General features: G+C 49.6%; 1 protein-coding gene across 6 annotated transcripts in view; it reads left to right on the top strand.

The window, feature by feature from the left end:
• The window catches only part of SGMS1 (sphingomyelin synthase 1), a 90,228-nt gene extending 65,000 nt beyond the window's left edge, over window positions 1-25,228 (top strand). For all 6 annotated transcript variants that reach the window (XM_069018851.1, XM_069018850.1, XM_069018852.1 and 3 more), the window contains 5 exons: window positions 12,566-13,395; window positions 17,395-17,512; window positions 20,390-20,543; window positions 21,220-21,386; window positions 23,550-25,228. In XM_069018851.1, the coding sequence (XP_068874952.1) occupies window positions 12,779-13,395; window positions 17,395-17,512; window positions 20,390-20,543; window positions 21,220-21,386; window positions 23,550-23,729 (1,236 nt within the window). In that variant the 5' untranslated portion in view covers window positions 12,566-12,778 and the 3' untranslated portion in view covers window positions 23,730-25,228. The remainder of the gene's footprint in view (window positions 1-12,565; window positions 13,396-17,394; window positions 17,513-20,389; window positions 20,544-21,219; window positions 21,387-23,549) is intronic.
• Window positions 25,229-27,197: the final 1,969 nt, after the last annotated feature.

Genomic DNA, 27,197 nt, shown 5'->3' with positions numbered 1-27,197 from the left:
TGCTGTCCAGGAGATGCTGGCTTTTCTGGGCTGAGCTCAACTGTGTCCCCATCAAATCTGAATTTATGTGGTGCCATATGTGGCATGTCTTACATTTCAGACCGATCCAGACCAGCAGAAGTTTCAGGATCAGATAAATTCCAGTCCCCACATTGTTTCACTGCTGATGTGAAATCAAACCTAGAGCTAGACCCTCGTTGTCAGCGCTGTTGTGGTGCCACGCAGGGTGAGCTGCATATTTCATCAGGATATTTGCTACAGTACTTTTATCCCCTCACCCACATGAAATACTTGTGAATTCAGGTTATTTTCAGACCCAGTGAAAAGCTTTTGCAATGCCTGAGGACAGATAATAATATATTTACTCTTAAAAGAGAATCTCATGTATTTCTATCCTGTGCTATCTCTGGTGGCCTCACCCTTATCTCTAAAAACCACACAAACAAAACAAAAAGACCTAATCAAACCCCAAACTCGAACTTCTGTGACTGTTTAATATCTTTTGGTGTGAACACTCATAGCACTTGGTCTTGTTTCCAGAATACCACTTTTATTTTTCCCACCAGCAGTCATTTCAACATTTACAATGCACAGCAGCTCTGCATTGCTTGCGGGAGGAGCTCTGGCATTCCTGGAGGACTCACAATGAATTTTCATGATCTTTCTACACGGAAGATTTTATTATTTTTTTAATAGCCTCTTACCAAAATGTTGTATTTTATCAGGTTTAGGAGATCTTGGAGATTTCTCTAAAAGTTGCATGTCAGAGCACAGCTCAAGGGCAGCCCTGTAGAGCAAGTCTGACCATGGGCTGGGTGGGTAAAGCAGCAGTTGTGGCAAGCTGGCCCTTATTTGTTTTGTACTCCTAAAATATTCTGGTTGCTGATGTGTTCAGAAGGCCCATATGCATTTCCCAGGCCTGGAGGGAATGCTGGGGAGCCATGGAGCCTGTCAGGAGGTGCCTGCATGGGCTTTTCCCAGTGTCCTGCCTCACGGGCTCCTTGTCAGATCACACAATCCCAGCATGGTTTGGGTTGGAAGGGACCTTACAGATCCTCTCGTTCCAAGCCCTGCCATGGGCAGGGATACCTTCCACTATCCCAGCTTGCTGCAGCCTGTGCCAAGGCCTCCCTACCCTCACAGGGAACAATTCCTTCCCCACATCCAGTCCAAACCCCCAGATGAACTGCTGCAGTACCAGAACATCCTACCTCACCCCTCCTGCTCCTGCTACCCCAGGGACAGGAGGAGCCCCTGCACATCAGAAGCAGCAGCAGAATTGTCATTCCCCTTTTTTGTTTGCTTACTCAGGCACACAGCAGGGATATTGGATCCTGCTGGACGTCCCTAGGGAATGTGTCTCCTGAGAATTTACCTAAGGGAAGTGCTTATTCCCAGCTAGCTCTCGCGTGGCTCTGCTGCAGGGAGATGGAAAGGAGCATCACACTCCCCTGCATAGCTGCTGCTTTGTTATCTACTTGGTCATTCCCCTTTTATCTTACACCTCAGCAGCTTTTTCCAGTACTCTTGCCATCTCCCATCCTTCCCTAGCAGTCACAGAGCCATGGCTCGCTGGCCGTGGATCTCCTGATCCATCTGGGAGAGGAGATAGGTCAGAGTGGGGCTATTTTCAAGCAGCACCTCATTGGTGTCCCTGCCTTACTCTCCTTAATACCTTGCTAATCTGAGCTTCACCCATCTGCTTGCAGAGAGCAATGGTGTGCACGTGACTGCAGATTGAAATCTTTCCTCCTCTCCCTCCCTCTCCTCTGCTGACACTTTACAACAACAAATAATTCAAGATCCTTAAGCCAGATGCCTCTGGAGCTGGCGGGTCATACGATACTTTGCCACAGAAGGGCTGGGGGTTGATTTGTTTGGGTTCCTCTTTCTGGAAGGAGAACAGAGCCGCTGGGTTCCTGCAGTTCTGGCTGCCATAAGAGCAGGGCTGCTCCTTGTTGCACGTTAACTGTTTGTGTAACAGCAGCTGTGAAACCCACGCTTGGTTTCGCAGTGATCCTTCCGAAGCGACAGGCATCCCTTCGTCGATTAAATGGTTACTTCTCATGGCCACTTCCCAGGATGGAATGCTGACTTTTATTAATTGTTTTTCCAAGGGTGGACGTGGCTTTTGAGTGCCTGAACCAATGGAGATTATCTCAGCAATTGGCTGTGTTTGCTGGGAGCAGCGTGTGGCGGGTGCCCCGTGGGGAGCTGCGCTTGTGGTGTGCTCATAAAGCGGGTGCTCGTGCTGGGGTGGATGGAGGGAATGGGATCAGCTCTTAACCCCTTCTGCCTAAAGCCTCACGAGAGGAAACACATCTGCAGGAGGGTGTCTTGCAGTTTGGAGTTCAAGTTTTGGGTTGTCTTCTTTTAGTTAAAAGGAAGTGTTTAGACTGGTAAGGAAAGTTTGCTCAAGGCTGTGCCTTGTGCTGGCAGCTGGACACCCCTCGGTCCCTTCTGACAAGAGGGATCACATGCCCCCCCATCTCAGGAGGCATCTGATTGGAGTATTTTTAGTTATTTCTGGCTGTGAAGGGTGGACAAAGTGCTGGCTGAGCTTTGCAGTCTGTTTTGGGTTGCTTTGCAACAGTTTTATGGGCTGTGGGTGAATGGTGGACAACAGCATTCCCCAGGTGGGGGGGTTTGGAAGGTGAAATACTGTTCCATTTTAAACTGACAGAGAGTAGGGTTAGATTGGATATTAGGAAAAAATTCTTCCCTGGGAGGGTGGGCAGGCCCTGGCACAGGGTGCCCAGAGCAGCTGGGGCTGCCCCTGGATCCCTGGCAGTGCCCAAGGCCAGGCTGGACACTGGGGCTTGGAGCAGCCTGGGACAGTGAAAGGTGTCCCTGCCCATGGCAGGGGGTGGCACTGGCTGAACTCAAGATCCCTTCCCACCCAAACCATTCTGGGATCCTATTTTTAAGCGTAGCCTAATTTCCATGGCATGAACACAGGCTGGTCGCACTTAGCCGGCACCTCCGGCTGAGATTCCCTTGTTTGGCTGGAATTGCAGGTTACTTTTGGAATGGATCTAATTGATGTGTTCAAATCCTACCAGTTCAGCCTGTGGATCTGTTACCCAGCCCTCCAGTCATTCCTGTTCGGTGTGCCAGATTGTGGAGTGACTGCCTGCAGGAGAAAGGATGGCTGAGAGCCACTATTCCAGAAATATTCCTTGGGATTGTCCGTAACCAGGCGGCTGATGGACACTTCCATACAGATGTTGGACAACGTGGCCCAGGCACATCTCCTGTGCCTCAAGTGTGCCACTAGAAAAGGAATTTAGAGGTAATTGGATGTGTCTGTAGGAGGAACTTACTTCTGAGGCTTTCAGGTGGTTGTTGAAATATTCATAATTTCCAGAACAGTAAGATGGCGAGATCTGAGTTTTTACCTTTCCTTATTTCTCCTTCTTTGTGAACCTAATTGATCATAACTTTTGAGCTGAGGGGAATATGTAAAACATATTTTGCAGCCTTTGAACACACCTTACAGACTTCAAGTGACTCTTCTTGTGGTCTGGGAAGTTGTTTGATGTGTACCTGATGGTACACGCACTGTCACCATCACTCAGTGTGGAAGGAAGAGCATTTTCAGTGTTACTTTGTAATCTTAAATCATCTATCAGTTCAAATTGTAAGGAATGCTTCATGTTTCAGGGAGGATGTTTGTGTATTCCTCCTCTTTGGGTTCAGTGCCCACTTGTCAGCAGCAAGATTTAAGCAGGATTTGCTGGTGTCACAGGATCATCGATGGGAGCAGTGTCACATCTGACATGGATTGGGAGCAGCTGAGTAGGAACAGTCGATGGAATGAGTAGGAATAGTCTGACACACAGATAAAGCTACTTTGCAGCACTGAGGGAGGAATGGCTTGGGTTTCTGGAGACCAAATTCTGAAATTCAAAATTTGTTGAAGCATCAAAGTGTCGCATTCAGTGCCTGAAACACCGAGCAACAATGATGAAATCACCTATGAAATGCAAAAGCAGGACCCTTGGAGCAGGGACCAGAGCTGCTCTGAAGCTGTTTGGCACCCTCCTTGTGGCTGCTGGAGGAGGAGGAGGTGCTGGATGGCTGGACTGGGAAGGGGAGGATTTGTGTCCCCAGCCACACTGGGTTTGCTGGAGCCTGTTTTTGCCATCAAGGCCAAGGCCAGCGGTGGCAGAACTCTGTGCAAACAGAGGGATTTGGCTTCCTGTGATGGAGAGGAAAGAAAGGGACTGGAATTCAGCAAATAAACTGAGAGGGTTTTTCCTGCTTGTAGCATAACCGTGACAAGGAAGATGCCAGGACAGTTCATCTGCATTGTCAGGAGATCTGGCTCTAGCCAGACACATTCCCACCATGCAGGCTGCACACCCATTACTCGTTGGCAATCAAGATGGTTTGGGATTTTTTTCCTTTTTCTTCCCTTTCCTGTGTTTCTGATTTTTCTAGAGCAACTATGCAATAAGAGCCTTCCTCTCCATCCTGCAGATACATGTCTTGAAGAGACTTACTTGATTTGTGGTGCAACTCTGAGCAGGTATTGCTGGAAAGAGGAGGGTTCTGTGTTCAAAAAGCCAGGCTATTTATACCAGAAGTAATCTTGAATATCTGTGGTGTTTTGTCTTTCAGACCAAGGGACACTCTGTGTCACATGAAACTAAATTAATAAAGGCAAACCCAGGGATTGTTTTGTTTTCCAAGAGGAAGGGCATTGAAAATGAATGATGTTGATGGTGTGTTTTTTGGGTGGGCTTATGAAAAGTAACAGCTGAAATGCAGAGAACAGCACTGTGGATGAATATCTATAGATATTTACATTTCAGCTCTGGAGGCTCGGAGTCTTTTTGATGTGGCTCTGATGTGTTGGGACTTCAAAAGTAGGATATTTGAAATAAAATATTTATATTGCTAATGAAATATGGAAATATTATTCTAGGCTGGGAATCCTAGCATGTAAACTTAGTTTTCTTTTGCTTTAGTTACAACCCTGGCAAAGGCAGTTGGGAGGAAGCAACTGTTGTGGTCTGGCTACTGTCTCATACATGGCCAGTAACAAACCCTAATATTAAAAAAATATGTCAAATAACTGATTTAAGTCTTCAGTGAGGATCTGTTTTCTCTGTGGCTTCTGCCAGGCTTCCTTTTCCTAATCTGCATGGCTGGTTTGGCAGATTATACTGGAGTCTGCATTTCAGAGCTGCGTTACCATCAGTCACAAGACTGCTCTCGGTTTCCTTGGGCACAACTTCCCTTTCTGTTCCCATGATTTTTTAAATTTTAAATTCATGCTGCCACTTAGATTCCCAGAGGTTTCCCACAAATCTAACTTTCTGATAACAAATGGCTTTTAGGTAGTCACTGGAGGTAAAAAACCCTCCCAAAACACCTGCACTGAGTTAAAATATGGATCATAACACAAACATTTGGTGTCCCCTTATTTTCCTGCTTCCATCCTTCTGCCCTGCCTTGTAGGGAAAAAGCCCACACTTTTTCTGCCTTTTCAGTGTTTCATCTGTTTTCCTTTGATGGTCCTTTGTTGCTTGTGTATCAGTCTGGGGAGGTTTGGATAGTCTCGGGGGACGGCGAGCATCACTCCGCGCTCTTCAGTACCGGAGTTGTCTGCGGGGTTGCACGGGGACACGGGGCTCTGTTTGCAGCCCTGCCCTATCTCTGGCTGACCCAGATCCCGAGGCAGCACAGGGATGTGTGTTCAGCTGTGCTGGGGACAGCAGCCAGAGCTTGCTGCTGCTTGAGCACAGAGCCCACAGACGCTCAGCGCTGCTCCTGTCCAGATCCCACGTGGGCAAGGTTTGAGCATGGCACAGTGCCCGAAAGGGGTGAGTTGATTTGGGGGTGCTGGTTGGGTTGGTTCTGCTGTAGGAAGCTGCTGAAGCATTGAAGATCCTGGTGTCTAAGCAAATTATTCATAAAAGCACAGAATGGTTTGGGTTGGAAGATCTTAAAGCTCATCTTGTTCCACCTCCTGCCATGGGCAGTGACTTCCACAGGTGCTCCAAGTTCAACCTGGCCAGGGACACTGCCAGGGACCCAGGGGCAGCCACAGCTTCTCTGGGCACCCTGTGCCAGGGCCTCCTCACCCTCACAGGGGAGAATTTTTTCCTAATATCCAATCTAAACTCATGTTTGAAGATTTTTGGTGTTCTGTTGATATTTTCACACCCACCTTTGCATTTGGGGTGGGGAGCTGAAACATGGATGTTCAATAATAAGCCAATATTAGCCCCACTTTTGTTGCAGGTGTTGAATTACTTCAGGATTGAGATGTTAGGATTGTGGAATGGAGTACAAAATGGGATAGGTGCTTGGGTTACCCCTGGAATGGGCAGAAAGGCTCTGGGCCTGGTGCCTGGCTCTGCCTCCCTGACTTGGGGTGACTTCCCAGCCTGAAAAAAATTGCAACTTAAACCTGCCCTGCCCTCCTCCCCGCTCCATCCTTTCCATCCCCAGAGCGCTGGAAGCAGGATTTCCCTCGTGGGAAAACAAAAGCCCTGCTTAGCAACTGCTCGCGGGGTGAGACCGCGGGGCAGGTGAGGCCTCCTCGTCAGGGTGCACAGGTTTCCATAACTACTGCCAAGCACCAGGAAGGTGGGACAGGAAGAAAGCTGAGACGGAGGGCTTAAATCACCGAATTATGGAATGGTTTGGGTTGGAAGGGGCCTTCAAGACCATCCAGTTTCAGCTTCTGCCATGGGCAGGGATGCCTTCTGCTAGGCCAGGGTGCTCCAAGCTCTGGCGGAGTCTCATGGAGGGAAATACTCACTGGTGGTGTTCCCACCTGGAGGTGGGATCTGTTTGGTTATCCAAATGTGCTGCAAGTACTTTGGGCTTTAAATCCTCCCCGCTCAACTTTGGGCTTGTGTTCTGAGCTGTTACACCCAGATCTAAGTCCGTGAGTGGATTTTCAGTTCTGGGTGTTTGGTTTTTTGGTTTTTTTTTATTCAGTTAGGATAGAAAATATATGGTGAGGGCTTTTTTTTTTCTTCTTGGCATCAAGTAATTTAGAAAAAACCAGGCTGCTCAGGGATTTATGTAGTATTCAGGCAGGGCTTTTCCTCTCTCTGAAGCTGTGTGAGTAGCTGTTCAGGGATTGCTTTGCATTTTCATCCCCTCTCACTTTTTATAGCAGTAACTCCACTTGCTCCTTCTGTCCACAGGCCAGTGTTTTCCATCTGGGGCTGACCTTGGAAACCTATCTTGGAGCTCTGTGCAGCTTGTGAGCCCACCAGTGCCTCATAGTTATACTTACAGCTATTTTATATTTGCGTATATTTGTATTTCCAGCACAAACCCAGCTTTACTGGCCCGTTTTACGCTGCCAGTGGCTTCTTGCTTGTTCGTGGTGCAGAAGGGGTGATGCTGGTTTGGAGGCAGGGCTGTCCTGGAGGGAGGGAAACACTGCTTGAGAGCTTGTTAGGGCTATCCAGCACATAATTTGTGGCGGGCAGCGCCCTTTCCTTGCAAATTGGTGTGCAGAGGTGCTTGTCAAGTACAGGATGTGCAGTTATTGAGGTGTCAGAGCGTTATTGTTAGCCATGATAAAGTGCCTGGAGAGGAGGTGACTGTAGCAGTGACTCAGGCTGTGAACAGTTTTGTTTTGTGCTCTAAAAACACAGGACGAGAGCTCCCAGCTTTTATCCGGAGCACTCGGTCTCTGTGTGAGCCCTGCTCGTCAGGGAGCTTGGAGAATTCACTGGTGGGCTGGGTTATAAAGCATTAAATCTTCAATCCTGACAGCAGCTGGGTTTCTCCTGCTTATTTGTGTGCACACGTTATCGGTGTGAACCTCAGAGTTTTCCAAGTGACAAAATGCTGTTATTGTATCTTCCAGCTGTGCTTACAAACCTCTCTCGTTTAAACTCATACTTTTCACCAAGGGGTCATCCCAACTTTTCTGGGCTATTCGGGAAGGATGCCGAGGGTTGCAAGTGGAACACACCCACTGCCTCTGAAAGGATTTCCTGGCTCTTGGTGAGGAGTTGCTGAAATAGCTGATTATTTGACTGATTTCTATAGTGACTGTTGCCTTGGCAGCAAAGCTGAGAGAGTAAAAGCACAAACATTAGGAGGGCATGATTCGATTTGGGAAGGCTTAGGTTTGCTTTGCTTTGGTTGGGTTTCAAAGTGCTTTAGGAGGAGTTTGGAGATGAGCAAACTGGTTTGGGAGGTGTTTTTTTGCTGGTTTAGGTGGATGTGGTTTTGTCTCATCAGTGTTAATTATGACAGCGGTTTCTGCTTGCAGGGAGCCCCCAGACCGGGGCCTCAGCACAGGAAACACGTGGAGCTGTTAGAGAAGGTCCAGAGGAGGCCATGGAGCTGCTCCCAAGGCTGGAGCCCCTCTGCTCTGGAGGCAGCCTGGGAGAGCTTGGGATGTTCACCTGGAGAAGAGAAGGCTCCAGGGAGAGCTCAGAGCCCCTTGCAGGGCCTAAAGGGGCTTCAGGAGAGCTGGAGAGGGACTGGGGACAAGGCATGGAGGGACAGGACACAGGGAATGGCTTCCCAGTGCCAGAGGGCAGGGATGGATGGGACATTGGGAAGGAATTGTTCCCTGGGAGGGTGGGCAGGCCCTGGCACAGGGTGCCCAGAGCAGCTGGGGCTGCCCCTGGATCCCTGGCAGTGCCCAAGGCCAGGCTGGACATTGGGGCTTGGAGCAGCCTGGGACAGTGGGAGGTGTCCCTGCCCATGGCAGGGGTGGCACTGGATGGGCTTTGAGGTCCCTCCCAAGCCAGATCATTCCATGATTCTGTGATTCTAAGTGTGGAGGAGTAACCAGCTGATGATTTCCTGGCTGATTACCTTATTCTTTAACCAAAGCCGTGGATGCTCCTTGCGCTCCTTGTGCCCAGCTGCACCTCAGGAGAAGAGAACAGGCCTTGACAGGCAGGGTTGTAACACTGCACCCCCAAATACTCGTTTAACCCTCTGGGGTGGCCGTGGCCAAGGTGCAGATGGAAGTGGTGGTGGGAATTACTCCCCATGTTTTGATTTTGCACTTCAGTGGTAGCTGGGAACAGGGGAAGAAGGGTCCTTTAAACATGAGGAGGTGTGACCTGGAGCCCATGATGAGGTTGTTTCATCCTGCTCGCTCTCGTGTGGGTATTTTGAGGTACTGGTTTTCCACTGCATCTTTATCATGGTACAGCTGGCATTGTTATGATAATCACATTGTTATTATAATTCCTTGTGGGGTTCAGGCTCCTCAGTGAGGCAGCTCTGCTGCGGATGGAGGGAATTTTTAGTCACCCAGCCTAAAGAACCTGTGTCAGAGCTGGGGAGCTTTGTGTGTGCCCCATCCTCGTGGGACCGTGCTGAGCCTGGGGATGTGGCCTGGCTGCAGCTCACACTGGTCCCCACCTTCTGTCTTCAGCTTGTGTGGAGAGGAGGAGACCTTTTGTGGAAGGGAGGGAGTCAGTGAGGGCTGTTAGTCCCCTGGAGTTTCTGCAAAGCTCACCCCATCAAGCTTTCGTGGATACACCATAGGGAATAAGGAATTTTTAATGTGACAAGCTGGAAGGTGTGAGTAAAGAAGCTTTTTTGCCTATTCCTCCCCCATTAGGCTGTGAAAAACAGGCTTGGATGATAAGTGGTGTTAAAAATTTTAGTTGGTTTCCCCATTTTAACTCTTAATGAAAACAACTCGTCTCCATGGCCCGTGTCCTTGGCAGAGGATTACCTTTCCTCTGAGCCTTGCTCCTGTGAGCATCACTTACTCTGCTTTTACAAAAGGTGCTTGATAGTGGTTTACTCTGGGGGTGTGAGAGCAGCAGGCTAGGGTTGCACATTTTGGAACTGATTGCAGTTTTCAGCAGTGTTGCCCAAACCTGCAGTTTTACTGCGAGACACATGTTTGTTGGTTTTTGTCAGGCTGCCAGGCCAGGTATCCTGGGGTCACACCAGCATTTTGGGACTCTTGTGCCAGTATCTGAGTGCTATTTGCAGCTGGCAACAGATTTTTCCATCTGGAGCTCGTCTTAGAACCTGCTGGCAGCTTTGCATGGAGTGTAATCAGGGAATGGTTTAGGTTGGAAAAGCCCTCTAAGCTCATCGAGTTCAACCATTCCCCAGCTCTGCCCAGGCCACCACTGACCATGTCCCCAAGTGCCACATCTACAGATGTTTTAAATCCCTCCAGGCAGGGATGGTGACTCTGCCACTGCCCTGGGCAGCCTGTTCCAGGGATGGACAACCTTTTCCGTGGAGAAGTTTTCCTCAGTATCTGATCTAAACCTTCCCTGGCAGTGGAGATGTAATTTGAAGGTTGGCTCCAGGCTCCCGAACGGTGTCTTTGGGACCCTGAATCCTTAAAAATGTTGTCAGGAAGCTGCTGTGTCAGGAGGATAACAGTTCAGGGATTTGGGAAACTGGGATTCAGGCATTCCAGTGTTGAAGGCTGACAAGGTTTAATGTTGCCCCACCTCGTGGTGCCCACAGAGTGCTCTGAGAGCCCCAAAGCCAGGCTGGGAAACAGCACGGGGAGCTGGGCCCTGCTGCAGGCCCAGAGGCCAGCTGGAGGAACAGCATTAAAAATAAAAAACTTTGGCTTTATCAACATCGTGAGGCACCGTCCTGGGAAGCAACAAGCCCACAGAGAAGTCTGTTAGCATTGTCTGCTGGGAATTTGTGCTGCCAGAGCCGGGGTTTGAGATGAGCACACGGAGACAGGCGGGTGGAGCTGAGCTGCTCCTCAGTCCGGCCTTGTTGAGCTTCTAATGTGGGTTACCATGCATAATTCAGGCCATCCCTTTTCCATGTTCAGAGCTCTGTAACTAAATACTGATTTGCTAAACACAACTTGAATAATGAAGCAATCTGTGGCTTGAAAGCCTTCCTCAGTACTGAAAGAAAAGGGAGCAAACGGAGCTGTATCCTCACTCCAGCTTTAAAACAACACAGATACTCACAAGGTGGAAGAGACATCTTCATCCCTGCTTGCTCCGTGGATTTAAATATGTGCACATTCCTGGGGCGCCCAGTAAGTGAGAGGTGGGCTGTCCACAGTACTCCCAGTCCTTCCATCCAGAGCTTTTTCTTTCCTCAACCATCATGGTTCATTCCATGGAAAAACAGATTAAAAACTGCACCTCGTGTTTCTTGCTGAGCTTAGAGGTAACAGGTCAAAAAACAAACACATGTGAAGTGTGCTCACGTTTGCATAGGAGTAAAGCTCTGTATCTGTTCTGAGCCGCTTCAACTCAAGTCGTGCCAGCAGGGTAAATTATTTTGGTTTTCCTCAGTCACAACTTTGCTCCCTTCGATGAAACACAAACACTTGGGAGCCTGTAAGAGGCTAAAAATATTCTTACAGCTGATAAAGGCTTGATCTGACTTTTGAAAATATGAAGTGGTTTTTTTTCCCCTGTGCTGTTACCTTCTCACTTCGTGTTTATGATGGTGCAGCAGAGCACGTGGGCCGTGGGATGGTGGAGCTTCCACTGCTTTCGTCTCCTTGCTCTGGACAGGAGCAGTTTTTGTTGGTTGGTTGAATAAATACCTCAGACCTGGGCATTTGCTGGTGGTGGTCACTGCCATTGCTGCCTTCTTTGCTGCTTGTGTGTCAAAAATTTAGGAAGAGATTCCAAGCAAGTAACTGCCATGTTCTTGTAACCTTTGTGCTGGAAGCGATCAGCTTTTCTAAGCTATTTCTGTAATTCATTGGGTGGAGAAGTTTCTTACCTAGTTCCTCTTTTTTGTTTTTAAAAAAAAATCATTTTTCTCCTGGTTCCTTTTTTTTAGCTGGTAGAAAACATTTCTTTGAATTGGAGCACTATACCCTGGAATCAGTCAAGTATACCTCACAGAGCTGCTGAATACCTGCAGACCTAAATGCTTTGGTTTCTTTTCAGGCTAATCTGTTTGATAATTGATTTTCCTGCTGGTGTTTTGGCCCAGAGAGGAGATCCTTGCTTATCTACACCCATTTTTTGGTGTTGATGACTATATATGGCACCTGGAGGAGTTGTAGGGTGGGTTGGATGGGTCTTGGAGCAACCTGGTGTAATGGAAGATGTCCCTGCCCATGGCAGGGGGTGGAATGGGATAAGCGTTAAGGTCCTTTCCAACACAAATCACTTTGGGATTTGGTCTTATGATTTTTGCCTTCCAGAGTGAAAAACAGGTTTTGTATTCAATCCCTAGTGGCACACATTGCATTAAGATGCCAGTCTGTAAGGGGCAGAAAGGGTTTCTGCCACAAATAATACCGAAGATTTGCTCTGTAGCTCCTTAAATCCATGAGTGTGATGATTGTAAGAGGACTTTGGGCACTGCTCATGGACTAGAGCATAGAAGTAGAAAATACAACAAATACAGAGCAAGAAGGAGGCTTCCCACAGCTGCAAGGTGGTGTTAAATCTTTTAAGAAATCAGCAGTGAGCTCGGGAAGGACAGTGCTGTGTGTACGAGGCTGGAGCTCAAATCTGCTGCTCTTTTCCTTCCGGAGTCTGTTGTCCATCCCGAGCACAGCTGGTTTTGTGCAGGAACTTTGGCTTTGGCCATGAACTGCAGGCTAAACGCTGTCCTAACGCCTGGTTTTGGGTTTTTCTCCCCCTCCCAGGAAGAAGAATGCCAACACGGAGATGAAGTAGAGCGTCTCCTATGCTGGCCGCGGCGCCCGCACGCTGGTGTCGGCTGGGTGGGGACGGCTCTCGCCTCTGGCCAAACCCATTCCCAGGACAAGATGAAGCCAAGGAGGAGCTTCCCGCCGCTGTGCTGGAGCCGCAGTGACTGCTGCCCGCTTTAAAGCCCATGTGCCACCGTCCCTGGCGAGATGAAAGAAGTGGTGCTGTGGTCACCCGAGGAGGTGACCAGCTGGCTGATGGACAATGCCGTGCCGGAGTACTGTGAGCCCCTGAAGAGCTTCACTGGGCGGGACCTCATCAACCTGACGGAGGAGGATTTCAAGAAATCCCCTCTGTCCCGGGTGTCTTCCGACAGCGGCCAGCGGCTGCTGAACATGATCGAGGGGCTGAAGATGGCTCACCACATGGAGGCTCACAAGAACGGCCACGCCAACGGGCACATCCGCGCCGGCGACTCGGCGCGCCAGAACGGCTTCGGCGCCGCGCTCAAGCTCAACGGGGTCCCCAACGGGTTCAAGAAGGAGATGATCAAGATCCCCATGCCAGAGCCGGAGCGCTCGCAGTATCCCATGGAATGGGGCAAGACTTTCTTGGCTTTTATTTATGCACTTCTTTGTTTTGTCTTCACCACGGTGACTATCTCGGTGGTTCATGAACGAGTGCCTCCCAAGGAGGTGCAGCCTCCCCTCCCAGATGCATTTTTTGATCGCTTTGATCGGGTGCAATGGGCTTTTTCTATTTGTGAAATCAACGGCATGATCCTTGTAGGACTGTGGTTTGTTCAGTGGCTGCTCTTAAAATACAAGTAAGTAAAACCTTTTCAAAACCTGAGTGCTTCTGACAGCTTTGGGAGGGCAGCTTTTGGACACAGTCTCAAGCTGCGCCAAGGGAAATACAGGTTGGATGTCAGGAAAAAGTTTTTTACAGAAAGAGTGATAAAGTTCTGGAATCGTCTGCCTGGGGAGGTGGTGGAGTCACCATCCCTGGATGTGTCTGAAAAAAGACTGGATGTGGCACTTGGTGCCATGGTTTAGTTGAGGTGGTGTTAGGGCATGGGTTGGACTCGGTGATCTTGAAGGTCTCAACCTGTTGATTCTGTGATTCTGTGATGCTGGTTTGCATCCAAACAAAATGAAGCTCCTTTTGATCTTCTTATCTCGGTTTTCAAAGCCGAAATAGATATCACCCAGTGTGAGCTGCTGTGCAGAAGGCAGAAATCCAAATGTTCCCTAAGAAACTAAGCAATGCCCCTGCTTGTGTTTCCCTGCATGGTTAACTTGAAACTTTTTCATGTGTGAAAAGCCATGGATTGGGTGAAATGATGTTCTGAACTCACCGTTGGTTCAGAGGGAGCCCACCTCATGCTGTTGTGAGGGCAGCTGTGAACTAGGATCCAAGGGAATCGCTGGAGCTGGGTCAGGGCAGGCTCAGGCTGGAGATGAGGGAAAGGTGCTTCCCCCAGAGGGTGCTGGGCACTGCCCAGGCTCCCCAGGGAATGGTCCCGGCCCCGAGGCTGCCAGAGCTCCAGGAGCGTTTGGACAGCGCTGCCAGGGATGCCCAGGGTGGGGCTGTTGGGGTGTCTGGGCAGGGCCAGGAGTTGCACTGGGTGATCCCTGTGGGACCCTTCCAGCTCAGCACATTCCATGATTTTAAACCCAAACAGCTAGAGGAGATGGTGTGGGATTGCCCTCCAGAAGGAAGTGCAGGTTAACAGGACCATGCCAGGGATCAAACACCCTGTGGTGGAGCTGAGCAGAGCCTGTAGGTGAAGAGCAGCAGAACCCTTGGAGATGTTGAAGCAGTGAGATGTGGGTTGAGTTGATGATAACCTCCATGTGTTGGTGTCACTGGCAGATGTGAAGGTCCCCCCCTGCTACCCTGTCCCCATTTGCTTTGGTGTGTTCGTTTTTATTTATGTTACAGAATGTTTGGGGTTGGAAGGGACCCTAAAGATCATCCCATTCCAACCCCCTGCCATGGGAAGTCCCCTTTAGAAGGGCCTTTTCTGGTGTTAGGGGGAGATGTCACTGAGCTTGGTCGGTGTATGCACTGATCACTGAATGCTTCAAAGACCAAAATCCCTCTCTTCTATCCACGAGCAAGGGATCAAAGTCCGAGAGGCCCAAGCTGAGCAGCAGAAAGGGAAGAGCAGGAGAGGTGCTGGCAGGAACAGGAGCCCAGTGAGGTGGCTTTATCTGGAGGACCTCGTTCTTGTGGCTTTGGATGGTGCACACCAAAGGGGTGGAGACTCTGCTACAGAAAGAGCTGAATCTCTTTTGTGGTGTGGTGTGGGTTATCCCCTCCCTTTGAAACTTCTTTCAGGAATAAAGGGCCAGGGCATTGAGCTCACTTCAGCTTCCCCATCCCTGGCAGTGCCCAAGGCCAGGCTGGACACTGGGGCTTGGAGCAGCCTGGGACAGTGGAAGGTGTCCCTGCCGATGGCAGGGGTGGCACTGGGTGGGCTTTGAGGTCCCTTCCAATCCAAACATTCTGTGATTCCATAATTCTAACACTGTCCATGGTGTGGGGTTGGGCTGGTGTCTCTCCAGGAGGCAGGAGCAGGTCTGGGCTGGGCACTCTGGAGTTTCCACAGGGAGCTCGAGGAAGCTGCTGAGGCAGGTTAACTTCTCTGGGAAGCATTCCCAGATGCTGTGGGAGAAGTACAACGCCGGGATTGGCCCTGAGGGTCCCTGCTGAGGTCTGCAGAGCTGGAATGGAGTTCTCTGGGCCAGGAGTAAGGGTGGAGGTTTTGCTCACTGGCTGGCTCTGAGTCTCACATGCACACAACTCCTCTGGAGAAGGGGAAATATAAAAAAAGTCTTTTTTTTCTTTATATTACAGTGCAGAGCTCTCTCAGACTTTTCCTAAGGTAAAATATGCCAAATCCAGCTAAATCTAGTGGTAATTTTAATTTTAAAAAGTTCAGTGCTCCATGAAATGCTGCCACTTCTTTGGTCTCTCAAAATACCATGCTGCTCAGTCTTTAATCCCTACTTCTCCATTTGCCTTTATGTTATGAGGAAAAAAGCAGGTTCATGTCTGGTTCTAAAAGCCACAAGGGTGAGATCTGAGAGGAAAATCTCTGCACAGGAAAACCCCTGCCCCACTGCAGCAATGGTGCCCTCCACACTTAAATTTCAGTCCACAGAGCAACATTAATAATTATAATTCTTGACTCGCAGCTTTGTCCATGTTTACACAAGCAGAGGGAAGAGAAAAATCTGGAATACTGTGCTACAGCAGTGGGCACTCCAGTGCAAAATGTGTTTGCCCTGCAAGAGTTGAAGCTTTCCTGATAAATCAAAGGCACTGGAGGTGCTACTGGCCTGGAACTGCAGAGTCATAGTCCTCCAAGAGTGGAGCACTCCACTTTAATAACTCTGCCAAAAGCGCTGAAAAATTTCAGAGATGGCCAATTTTGAGTTTCAAAAGAGCTCAGCTTGATCAGAATATTATTTTTTTAAAAGTAAGCAGAACAGCAACAAATGAATTCCAGTGCCTGAAAGGGGAACCTCCAAGAAAGAAGGAGAGAGACTCTTTACAAGGGCCTGGAGTGAGAGGACACAGGGAATGGCTTCCTAGTGCCAGAGGGCAGGGATAGATGGGATATTGGGAAGGAATTGTTCCCTGACAGGGTGGGCAGGCCCTGGCACAGGGTGCCCAGAGCAGCTGGGGCTGCCCCTGGATCCCTGGCAGTGTCCAAGGCCAGGTTGGACGCTGGGGCTTGGAGCAGCCTGGGACAGTGGGAGGTGTCCCTGCCCATGGCAGGGGTGGGATGGGATGAGTTTTGAGGTCCCTTCCAATCCAGTCTGTCCTTGGATTCTGTGAATGCCAGAACCTGCAGCTTGAAATGGCTGTAACTGCAAAAAACAATGATTCAAAATGAACCCAAACCCACAGTGTCTGTAACCAGTGGAACACAAAGGGTGATTAACTGCTGTAATTGGATTTACCTCTGATTTTTGTAACCCTGGCAGTGATCTCTCCTCAGGATCTCCCCAGAGGTTGCTCCTGTCCTGGTTTAATTGTCTTTCTTTGAGGTGTTTTTACCTGTTACCCTGGTGGGGCAGGTTTGGGGCTGGCTGTCCCTCCTGAGCCCATCCTATACCCCAGGTGCTCTTGCTGGTTCTGCAGAAGCACCTCACAGTACCCCAAATCTGCATCTGCCCTCTCTGTGAACATCAACCCTCACTAATAAATACCTCTGCAGCTGTGGCTGCCGAGTGGCTTCCCTGCAAACAGCCTGTCCTGCAGCCAGAGCAGCTCTGCATTTTTATTTGGGAGCTTTCCTTGCCCATGTGAATTGCTTCCTTTATAATGCTGCTCAGGAAAGATGTCTTCTCTCACTCCTCTGGGTTGTACAGGAGACCCTTTGTAATCACTGAACTGTGTGTCAGCTGAAATAAACCTCCTCCTTTTCATCTTAGAATGAAAATTCTGTAACTTCATGCCCTGCCTCAAATAGGAAATTAGTGATGGCCACAGCTAATGGAGGGGTGTGGGGCATAAATCCCCTTTAATGTCCTCAGCACCCTATCTGCGCAGGCTTTTGCATCCTAATCCTCAGATTTCCTGTAATCACTTCCATGGATTTGCAGTGTGAGTTGAGTGGCTCCTGTGTTCCTGGCTTGGAAGGCGTGGGAATATTTGTGGAGTAGTTCAGCATTCCCAGGTGTAAGCCGATAGTGTCACGAGTTTCCAAAGCATCAGGAGAAAACAGCTGGTGGTTTGTTTTATTTACCTTTGTGGATTCTGATTGCCTTGAGTGACCTCCTTATTTTTGCCTGTTTTTTCTCGCTGCCAGGTCTATAATTAGCAGAAGATTTTTCTGTATAGTTGGCACACTATACCTGTACCGGTGTATTACCATGTATGTGACTACACTCCCAGTACCTGGAATGCATTTCAAGTGTTCTCCAAAGGTAAACTCCTTCTGGCTGCCTTGCCGTGCTCTAACCTGTGTGTTTCCCCCTCGCCCTGCTGTTCCCAAAACTGCTTTCTCAAGAAGTGTTTCTGAGGGAGGGGATTCTGCCCCTCTGCTCTGCCCTCATGAGACCCCCCTGGAATTCTGTGCACAGTTCTGGTGCCTCCAACACAAGAGGGACGTGGAACTGTTGGAGCAGGTCCAGAGGAGGCCACTGAGGTGCTGAGGGGACTGGAGCACCTCCCCTCTGGAGCCAGGCTGGGAGAGCTGGGGCTGCTCAGCCGGGAGAGGAGAAGGTTGTGTGGAGAGCTCACAGCTCCTTCCAGGGCCTGAAGGGATACAGGGAAACTGGAGAGGGACCCTGCAGCAGGAACTGGAGGGCCAGGACACAGGGAATGGCTTCCCAGTGCCAGAGGGCAGGGCTGGATGGGATATTGGGAAAGAATTGTTCCCTGGGAGGGTGGGCAGGCCCTGGCACAGGGTGCCCAGAGCAGCTGGGGCTGCCCCTGGATCCCTGGCAGTGTCCAAGGCCAGGCTGGACATTGGGGCTTGGAGCAGCCTGGGACAGTGGAAGGTGTCCCTGCCCATGGCAGGGGTGGCACTGGATGGGCTTTAATTCCAAACCAGCCCAAACCATTTGATGATTTTAATTTGAGAATGCTGGTTTGGTGTGACAGGGACACCCTTCTTGCTGCTCTCTGGCTGCCCTCTCAGTGGAGGTGTTGACAGGTGCTGTGGGGCACTGCAGGAATTCCCACCCTTTTCAAAGCACTGAGTTACCCAATTTCTGTGGCCTTTTCAACTCATTTGCATGATCAGCGTGTTCCTGTCCCCACAGAAGCAGTTGAAGGTGTGCAACCTGTGCCAGGTGTGAGTCACTGATTTCTAGAGAAACACACACCTCAGTGTGTCAAATGCAGATGTGATTCATGGTTGAAAATGGCCCAAAAAGACTTTCCTAAGGCTGTCTCCTGCCCATATTTTTGCAATTCTGTTAGCACAGGGACTTCTCACCTCCTCCCCAATCTAGCACTGCCTCTGAGAGATAAATTGGGCTTGTGAAAGCCATGGCTGAAACCAGGCTTCTGGGACAGAGGTGCTTGGGCAAGACCCTTGTGGTCAGCCTGGAAGGGTAATTCACGTGCTCAGGGTGGAGATGGGACAGGGCTGGTGCTGTTGAATCCATCTCTGGTCACCCCAGCATTGCTGGAACCCTGGTCCTCACTGCAGTTCCTGGGGCTGGCTGTGCTGTGACTCAGTTGAAGCAGGAGAAAGGGCAGAAGCACGGCCATAAATCAGGTGTCAGGCTGTAAAACCCCTGATGTACAGGCAGTAAAATCCTGCTCGGATTTGCTCCACGTGCTGTCACTGTTTAGATGAGGATTGGCACATCCAAATGAAGCCAAAATGCTTTGGTTCCTTGGGGAAGTCCAGCCAGGGTTTGCCAAGGCAGAGCCTTTGTGGCATTTGGAGGGATTTTGGAAAGAGGAGCGGGAGAGGAGTCAACACTGTGTTTGAGCAGTCTGCTGCTAGGAAATGAAACTAGAAAGAACACAGGTATTTATGGGCTGAAGTGAATAAATCTGCTGGTTTTGGGAATTTATGGCGTCGGCAAATCCTTCTCATTACTCAAGCAGAGACAAGCTGAGGGCCCTGATAAGATTAAGGATAAAGCTGGGTTTTCTTGAAAGCTCTAAATGTGCTGGTGGGAAAAGAATAACCTCTCAACACCTTATTGAGTTCTGTGTGATTGTGAAAAGTGGGCTTTGGGGAGCAGTTTAGTGTTTGTGAGCAACTGTTAGCAGGAAATGTTTAATTCCTGCAAAGAACTTGCTCAAGTCTGTCAGAAATTATTAATTTCCACTTCTTAAAGCAAGGCCAAGCTTTAAAATAAAAGCATAATGGGCAGCCTGGGTGATCTGTGTTTCCTTCTGACAGTTCAATGGTGTCCATGGATTTTCAAACACCATAAAATGAGATGAGGATGCAGCACATGTGTGCGTTGATCCATTAGTCCTGCACTGGTCCCTGCTTCCCAATGGGTCCCAGAGGTCCTCCACACATCCTGGTTGTCCCGTGCCATGCATTTTTTGTGGATTTGTTTAATATTTGGGCTTGGCTTAGAGCTGGGAGCAGCAAAAGTTTTGGGCAGTGCCAGCTGCCCTCGGTCACTCGGGAGAGGGAGCAGAGTGTCCTCGTGGGAGGGACTTGGTTTGCTTGGATTTGGCTTTCCTTGGGCAAAGCGGAGTTTTTTCAGGAATGCTCCGTGAGCCAGTGCCATGGGTTGGGGGTGGGTCAGAACAGATCCAGTGGGTGTGGAGGGAGATCCCTGTTTGGGCTGCTGTGGATTCACAGCACAAGTCTGGCACCGTGCTCTGACAGACACCGCAGATGTTTCTGTTGGAATGAGAAGTGGAAAGAAATAATCTTGCAGACTTTTCCAAGGCCTTAGGGTTTGGAGTGAGATGCTCTTCTGTTCATCAGATCCTGTTTTGGCAGCTGGCTGTAGAGCCCGGGCAGTTCCTCCTGGTTTCTGTTGGACGATCACCAGGAGGGCCTGCGCCGTTAGCAACAATGTGAACCAAGTTAAACCTCATTTACTTTAGAGTGTGCTGCCTCTTGAACAGGAGGAAAATCTCACCTGAGCACCAGCTACAAGAGGGGAAAAGCATCAAAACACTTGTGTCTCATTTCCAGTCTTTTTCCTGCTAGAAATGTGCTGCCAGCTCTTGGGAAAGGCCGTGGATTTACCTGGTGATTGATCTTATGGATCAAAGCAGAAAGGGAGAGGAGCTGAAAGGCCAAATTGCTGCTTGAACCCATTGCTCTGAGCTGTGGTATTTTAGTGTGCTTTTGTGTTTTGCTCTTCCACCAGCTCTTTGGAGACTGGGAATCTCACCTGCGAAGGATAATGAAGTTGATTGCTGGTGGAGGCTTGTCCATCACGGGCTCCCACAACATGTGTGGAGACTACCTGTACAGCGGCCACACCGTCATCCTCACCCTCACCTACCTGTTCATCAAAGAGTGTGAGTGTCCTGCTGTTCTCCTTCTGTGTAATTCCTTCCTGACTGAGGAGTTTCTGTTTGCTCACTGGTGAGCACAGTTCGAGTTAAAATACCTGCATTTTCCACCACGACAGGAAATGGCCTCAGGCTGCACCAAAAGTTGGATACCAGGGAAAAATTCTTCACCAGAGGGGTTGTAATGGTTTGGGTTGGAAGGGACCTTAAAGCCCATGTCATCCCACCCCTGCCATGGGCAGGGACACCTCCCACTGTCCCAGGCTGCTCCAAGCCCCAATGTCCAGCCTGGCCTTGGACACTGCCAGGGATCCAGGGGCAGCCCCAGCTGCTCTGGGCACCCTGTGCCAGGGCCTGCCCACCCTCCCAGGGAACAATTCCTTCCCAATATCCCATCTAAACACAAACAGGTTAATTTGACTGGCCAGGGTATATTATATCTTTCTTATAAGAAAGGTTTCATAACCTTTCTAATTTCCAAGGATCTCATTACCCTGAGTACAATTTTAAGTTACACCTTAAGAGACTGATACTTGTTTTGTGATCTCAGCATTCCTGCCCTTAATCTCAGCACAGGCATCTCTGTGTCAGCCAGGATTGCAGTCCATGACCTCTGCTAATCACAGCAGCAGTCCTGATAAGGTTCCACTTTGAAGTAACCCCTGCCTGTGCTTCTTTGCAGATTCCCCACGGCGACTCTGGTGGTACCACTGGCTCTGCTGGGCGCTCAGCGTGGTGGGGATGTTCTGCATCCTCCTCGCTCATGACCACTACACTGTGGACGTGGTGGTGGCTTACTACATCACTACAAGGCTATTCTGGTGGTACCACACAATGGCCAACCAGCAAGTGAGTGCCTCCCACTCCTTGGATGCTCCTGCTGTAGTCTGGTTTAGGTGGAGGGGGGGAAATATCCAGGCTCACCCGTGTCCTGTGGAGAGTCCCTCTCTTCCCCTTGCTGTTGGGTTTGTAGGGGAGAAAGAGGCATCATTATTTGGGTTCTTCTTGTGTCTTGACCACAAAAATATGGGAAGGTCTTCCCAAAGGCAGGCAGGGCTCTGCTTCCCCTGGGTAACCTCAGTCTTTGAAGTCCTTCTGAACTGGGGCCAGGTGGCCACATTTGTGATAGAACAACAAACCACTGAGATTCTTTTGCCTTGGGTTTTTTTTGTGTGGGTGTTGAGGCCAGCTGGGGTTTTCTTATGTTCTGTGGCTTGTGCCACAGGTCTCTCGAGGAATAGTAGGAGGCCTCGCTAAAAATGGAAAGTTTTTGAAAGTGTTTCCAAGGGGTGGCAAGTTCTTCTGGCTGGTGAACTGGAGCAGTCAGGGAGAAGCTGACAATGCTGAGGAAGTGAAACCTCCCCTGCTGGGCCAGGGCAGGGTCAGGCTGGAGATCAGGGAAAGGTTCTTCCCCCAAAGGGTGCTGGGCACTGCCCAGGCTCCCCAGGGAATGGTCCCGGCCCCGAGGCTGCCAGAGCTCCAGGAGCGTTTGGACAGCGCTGCCAGGGATGCCCAGGGTGGGGCTGTTGGGGTGTCTGGGCAGGGCCAGGGGCTGGATCCATGATCCTTGGGGTTCTCTTCCATCTGTGGGTGTTCCATGATACTGTGAGAGAAAATGCACAAGTCTTTCCTGTGGATAGCAGACAAGGGAGTTAAGAGACATTTTTAGGTCCCTAACAGCATATTGATGTCCAAATATTTTCTGTGCTCGTGGCCAAAGATCTTTTGCTCATCTGTGGCATATGCTGTTAGTTGTGTTTAACAAAGACCCACTGTGATGGTAGGAGATGAGTTAATATTGTGACAGTGCAGATTTATAGCTCCTATCACAGAACTGTCACGGAATGGCCTGGGCTTGGAAGGGGCCTTAAAGATCATCAGGCTCCAGCCCCTTGAAGGCCCTGTAGCTGCCAGCTCGTTATTGCAGTGGTTTGGTGCTGCTTGAAGCAATAGGGCACAGCCAAGCCCTGTGGTGCATTTCCACCCCAAATGCCCAATTGCAAAGTGGTCAGTCAGCTTGGGAGGCACTGTGTTCCACAGGAGTCTGTCCCCACACTCTGCAGCTCGTGTCCCACAGCCCCAGAGGACTCCTGGGCGCTCAGAACATGTCTGCTGAGTGGCTCTGCTTCCAGGCTGGAAGAGCTGGAGTCAGGGTGGCCCTGAGTCCTGCTGAGGACTTGCTTCAGCAGAGCCCTTGGTGTGGAAATGTTCCTGTTCTGCTGCCTGATGTGACTCAGGAGGTGGCTCAACACTGCTTCCCTGAGCTGCCAGGATGTTGGGAAAGGCTGGTCCCTGGATCCTTCCTGAGAACACATTGCTGTGCTGCTCTCTCCTTCCTTGTGCTGGGGCTTGTGCCCAGCCTTAAAATTAAAAGCAACAGTGGATTTATGTGACACGTGAGCTTGACATGGAGATTAAGCTCAGTGTACAAGCCCTGTGCTTGTGTATTCCCATTGGGTGGGTGGATACAGGGATCCCTGGCTCTGGCATGGAAAATAGGCAGCAGGGGTGTTGGGTAATTCCATCGGGGCCTGCCCACTGCTTGTGTCTGAGCTGGGCCTTGCTCATGGCTGAGAGAAGCAGAGGATGGGTGAGAGCAGTCTGGGAGCATGTGGAGGGCAGGGCAGGGTTCTGACCTCCTCCAGATGGGTTGGGATGTGCCCTGCTCATGGCTCCACAGGCACACAGCCAGGCTCCACAAAGTGATTCCCAAGCTACCTGGAATTGCAGAGGCGCTTACAGAACAGCTGTGCTTTGGGATGGCGTTTTCATTCCCAAGGGAGAGGAGACACCGGTCTTTGGGCCACTCCTTCCTTTCCTGTGGGCCCATCAAACAACTGAGGTCCTGTAGACAGGGGTGAGCAACGTTTGGTGTGTGCGGGGAGGCTGGGAGCTGTTTGGGAGGTGAGATTTTGGGAGCAGCAGGAAGCAGGACAGCAGCGATGAACGGCCGCGAGCGAATAAATGAGCTGCCCTTGGGTAATCCTCTTTTCTGTCCTTGTCTCCCTGCAGGTGCTAAAAGAAGCTTCCCAAACTAACCTCCTTGCAAGGGTCTGGTGGTACAAGCCCTTCCAGTACTTCGAGAAGAATGTCCAAGGAATTGTACCTCGCTCCTACCACTGGCCCCTGCGGTGTCCGGCGCTGGCGCGGGGCCGGCAGGTCAAGTACAGCCGCCTGGTGAGTGACACGTAACAGCGTCACCCCAGCCCGGGAAAGGACCTGTCCCAAGTGCTCACAACTCCAAGAGAAGATGCCATAAACAAAAATCCACCGCTCCCTAACCCTTTCTTTAGCAGCTCCCTGGACCTGACCTGTTCAGTTACCTGGTAAGCACTGTGATCTTTTTTTCTCTCCAAAGGATCTGCGTTGGACAACAATAAAGAGAATTTAACTTATCATGCACTGTTACACATTTCTTGTTGATAGAGTTGGGATTTGCATTTGCCCATCACCATGTTCCTTTGTATATGATGCGACAACATAAATGAAAAGCTTTTATATCATAAGTTCTGGTCTTTCCAGTCACGTCTGGGAACAAAGCATATTATTTTCTTGGGAAAACATACTTTTCATATCTCTTGCCCCAAAGATTGGGCTGTAAGCCATTTTCTAGCAAATGACTATACGAAGGTTTCTAAATACCTGCCTTGGGTGAAATCAAGAAATCTTTCTACCTGTTGCACCGCGCTACGAATAAGATGGTAGACACAGAAAGGTTTGGTAAATCCTGATTTTGTAGAATCTGCAGTGACTGACTGTGTCAAAGAAGTGCAAAAAAAAAGAAAAGAAAACAAGCAAACAAAAAAAAAACCACAAAAAAAAAAGAGAGAAAAAAATGTAAAGTGATTTTCTAAGTATTTCCTAACTTTATTTTTCAAAATGTGTATGAAAAAAAAATTAAATTTAAAAAAGATTTTTACATGTCAGAGAACAGAGAGTTAAAAAATTTAAAGAAAATGCTTCTTGGGAGAGAGAGAGATTTGTCTATGTTTCTAGTGCCTTTCTTGTCTTGATTGTATGGTCAGTAGGCAGTCTTAAATGTTTTTATTTAAAATAAAGTATTCCATGAGAGCAGAATTATATATACTGTATAATTACTAATTTTTGCATTTATAGCTAAATTAAACTGGAAATTTGCTTATAATGTTGAAATTGCCACGTGTAGGGACAAACCTCCCACCCCACCAAATAAAAAGGGTCCGACCTTGCTCACACATTGCGGGCAGGTCAAGCTAAAAAAGTATCTCTTTATTGTCTACTTCGTAGCTGGATTTTAAAAAGCAAAACAGCCATGAATTCCTGTTTTTTAAGAATTTTACAAATGATCACTGAGTGAACTACGAATGGTTTCTCCATCCCCTATCGAAGTGTTGTTGAAAAACAACAAAGATAATCTATTTCTTTAAAATATTTGTGCAGAAACTGCATGTAATTCTAAGTTTTCACTCCTACCATACATACTGTATGTTTGGGGAAGTCTCCTATCCTAAACTTGCCAATGTGCAGAACAAAAAATAGTTTTTTTAAAAAAGAATGAAGAAGAGAAAAATATATATAAAAATATATATATATCCATTCTGTATTTTACGTGAAGCAGAGTTATCTTCTGTAGGTTTTTTGTGTATTCACAAGGTGATATTTGTATTGTAAAACAGCAATGGTGAAGGAAAATAAAAAAGGCTTTTGAAAAATGTAGTTTCCTTTATCTTCTTAATATTAAGTTGAAATTTAAAGCTGGGTTTATTCTTGCAAACCTTGCCTTTAAGTTGATGTTATTGCACTGTAGGCCATCCGATGTGGACTGTATGGAAACTGCATTGATGTGGAATTGCTGTTGGGCAAAACAGTGCCTTATCTGAAATAAAAGCTATGCAATCGATGAGCGCGAGAGGGTGGGAGGAGCCTTCCTGGGAGCCATCTCCAGGCCTTGAAAAATCTACCCCGAACTGCTGGGATGCAGCACAGGGCAGGGTGGGCATCCCTTCCCCCGGGAACTGCTGCTCCTGGCCCCTGGACAGCAGAAGAGAAAAGAGAAGCTAATTTCTGTGCGTCCGTGGCGGTGAAAGTGTCATTTCTTCCTTCTTTTCTGATTTTTGGGGATGCTTTATCTCCACTTCTTTTCCCTGTTCCTCAGCCTGGGCCAAAACCTGCCTTGGAGAGCTGGCAGGGTGTTGCTTGGGATGCTGAACCAAGAGCAGCCCGTTCCTTATCAGTTCTCTGTCTCCTGGGGAGGGAGGGAGGGACGCGAGGAGGGAGGGGGCTCCTGGCCAAACCCTTTGCAACAGCGTTTGCAGAGCCGGGTGGGAATTCAGGGCTCAGCTCTGCCTTCAGTTCACGGCTTTGCCTTGGCAACTTCGGGGTTAAAAGTCGGTTTTTAAACAGCCCAACCTCACCCCGAGCTGACTTTTGAGCTGATTTTTGAGAGAGTTCACGCTCCCAGAGTAAGCCGAGGAGTAGATTTTTCAAGACCTGGCATCACGCACATCCGAACCATTGACATAAGTAAATGTATGGATATATATGCACATGACATTAAATGGAATCTGCTGAATCCTGCCTTGTGGTGTCTGACTTCCTGCACGGCTCTGGCTCCACACGGCCCCACCTGTGCCACAGCGGGGCTGCTGCCTCGGGAAGGGAGCCTGGGAATGGGGGACAGCGGGCTCAGGGCTGCTGGCTCCGGAGGAGGGGCCCGGGGATGGATTTGGGACAGAACTGCTGTGCATTGGCTCAATCCAGGCCGAGGAGTTTGTGCTGCCTTGTTCTCCTCCTTCCCAGGGAGCATCTGCCCGGCAGCTCCGGCTGGCTGGGGTGGGATGTGGCCTGGGCTCAGGGCGACCTTCAGCATTGTGCTGATGGCCAGAATCCCACATTCCCCCCTGCATCCCCCTCAGACCTCAGGTAGGATCCGTCTACAGCCATCCCTCAGCCTCTGCTGTCCGGAGAGCGCAGCCGGGGGCTGCTGGGGCTCCTCTGCCATCCCTGGACACCACACTTGGCCTGTGAGCTCTGTGTTCCTAGGCTGAGATCCTCGGGTGACTTCCAGGGACAATCCTGTCCCAGTTAGAGGCTGAACCACCACTGAAGTGATTCCTTTGCCGTGGACACTGGTGTGTTATTGCCTCTCCCTTTGGTAGGGAAGCTCCTGCTGTTCCTGCTTTGCTTGGTGCCTGTCAGAGAGGTGAGCACAGCAAACTGTGAGTCTGTAAAAGCTGGAATCTGGCGTTGTGCTGCCTCAGTCCAGCAGAACTCATGGATCTCCCCACGCTGTGCCAGTAAAGCCATCCTCTGTGGCCTCCAGCTGAGCGTTGAGGGTGTCTGTGGAGGACAGGCAGGAGCCTGGTTTGTGTGTGGAGGGGCGAACCCAGACATTCCAGAGCAGGTGCCAGGAGGCTGAAATTGGGAGCAGGGGTGTCCACCAGAAAAGGCTGGAAAAGGACAGTTCAAGGTGGAGAAAGACCTGGCCAAACCAGGATCGTGCCAGGAGGGTGGGCGCTGATGCTGCCGAGACCCATCTGGATTTAGCCTTTGGCGCTGCCACATGGGGAAGGTTTTAAACCCATAAAATACAGGGGTGGGAGGTGGTTGAGGAGCGTGAGCCAAGCAAGGGCAGCCATCCCTTCGCTTTCCCATACTCTGGAAAGAGCCATCCCATCACCT

Source organism: Aphelocoma coerulescens, chromosome 6, assembly GCF_041296385.1.
Source record: "Aphelocoma coerulescens isolate FSJ_1873_10779 chromosome 6, UR_Acoe_1.0, whole genome shotgun sequence".
NCBI lineage: Eukaryota > Metazoa > Chordata > Aves > Passeriformes > Corvidae > Aphelocoma > Aphelocoma coerulescens.
Note: the sequence above shows the minus strand (reverse complement) of the source record. Positions and strands in the feature narration are given on the sequence as shown.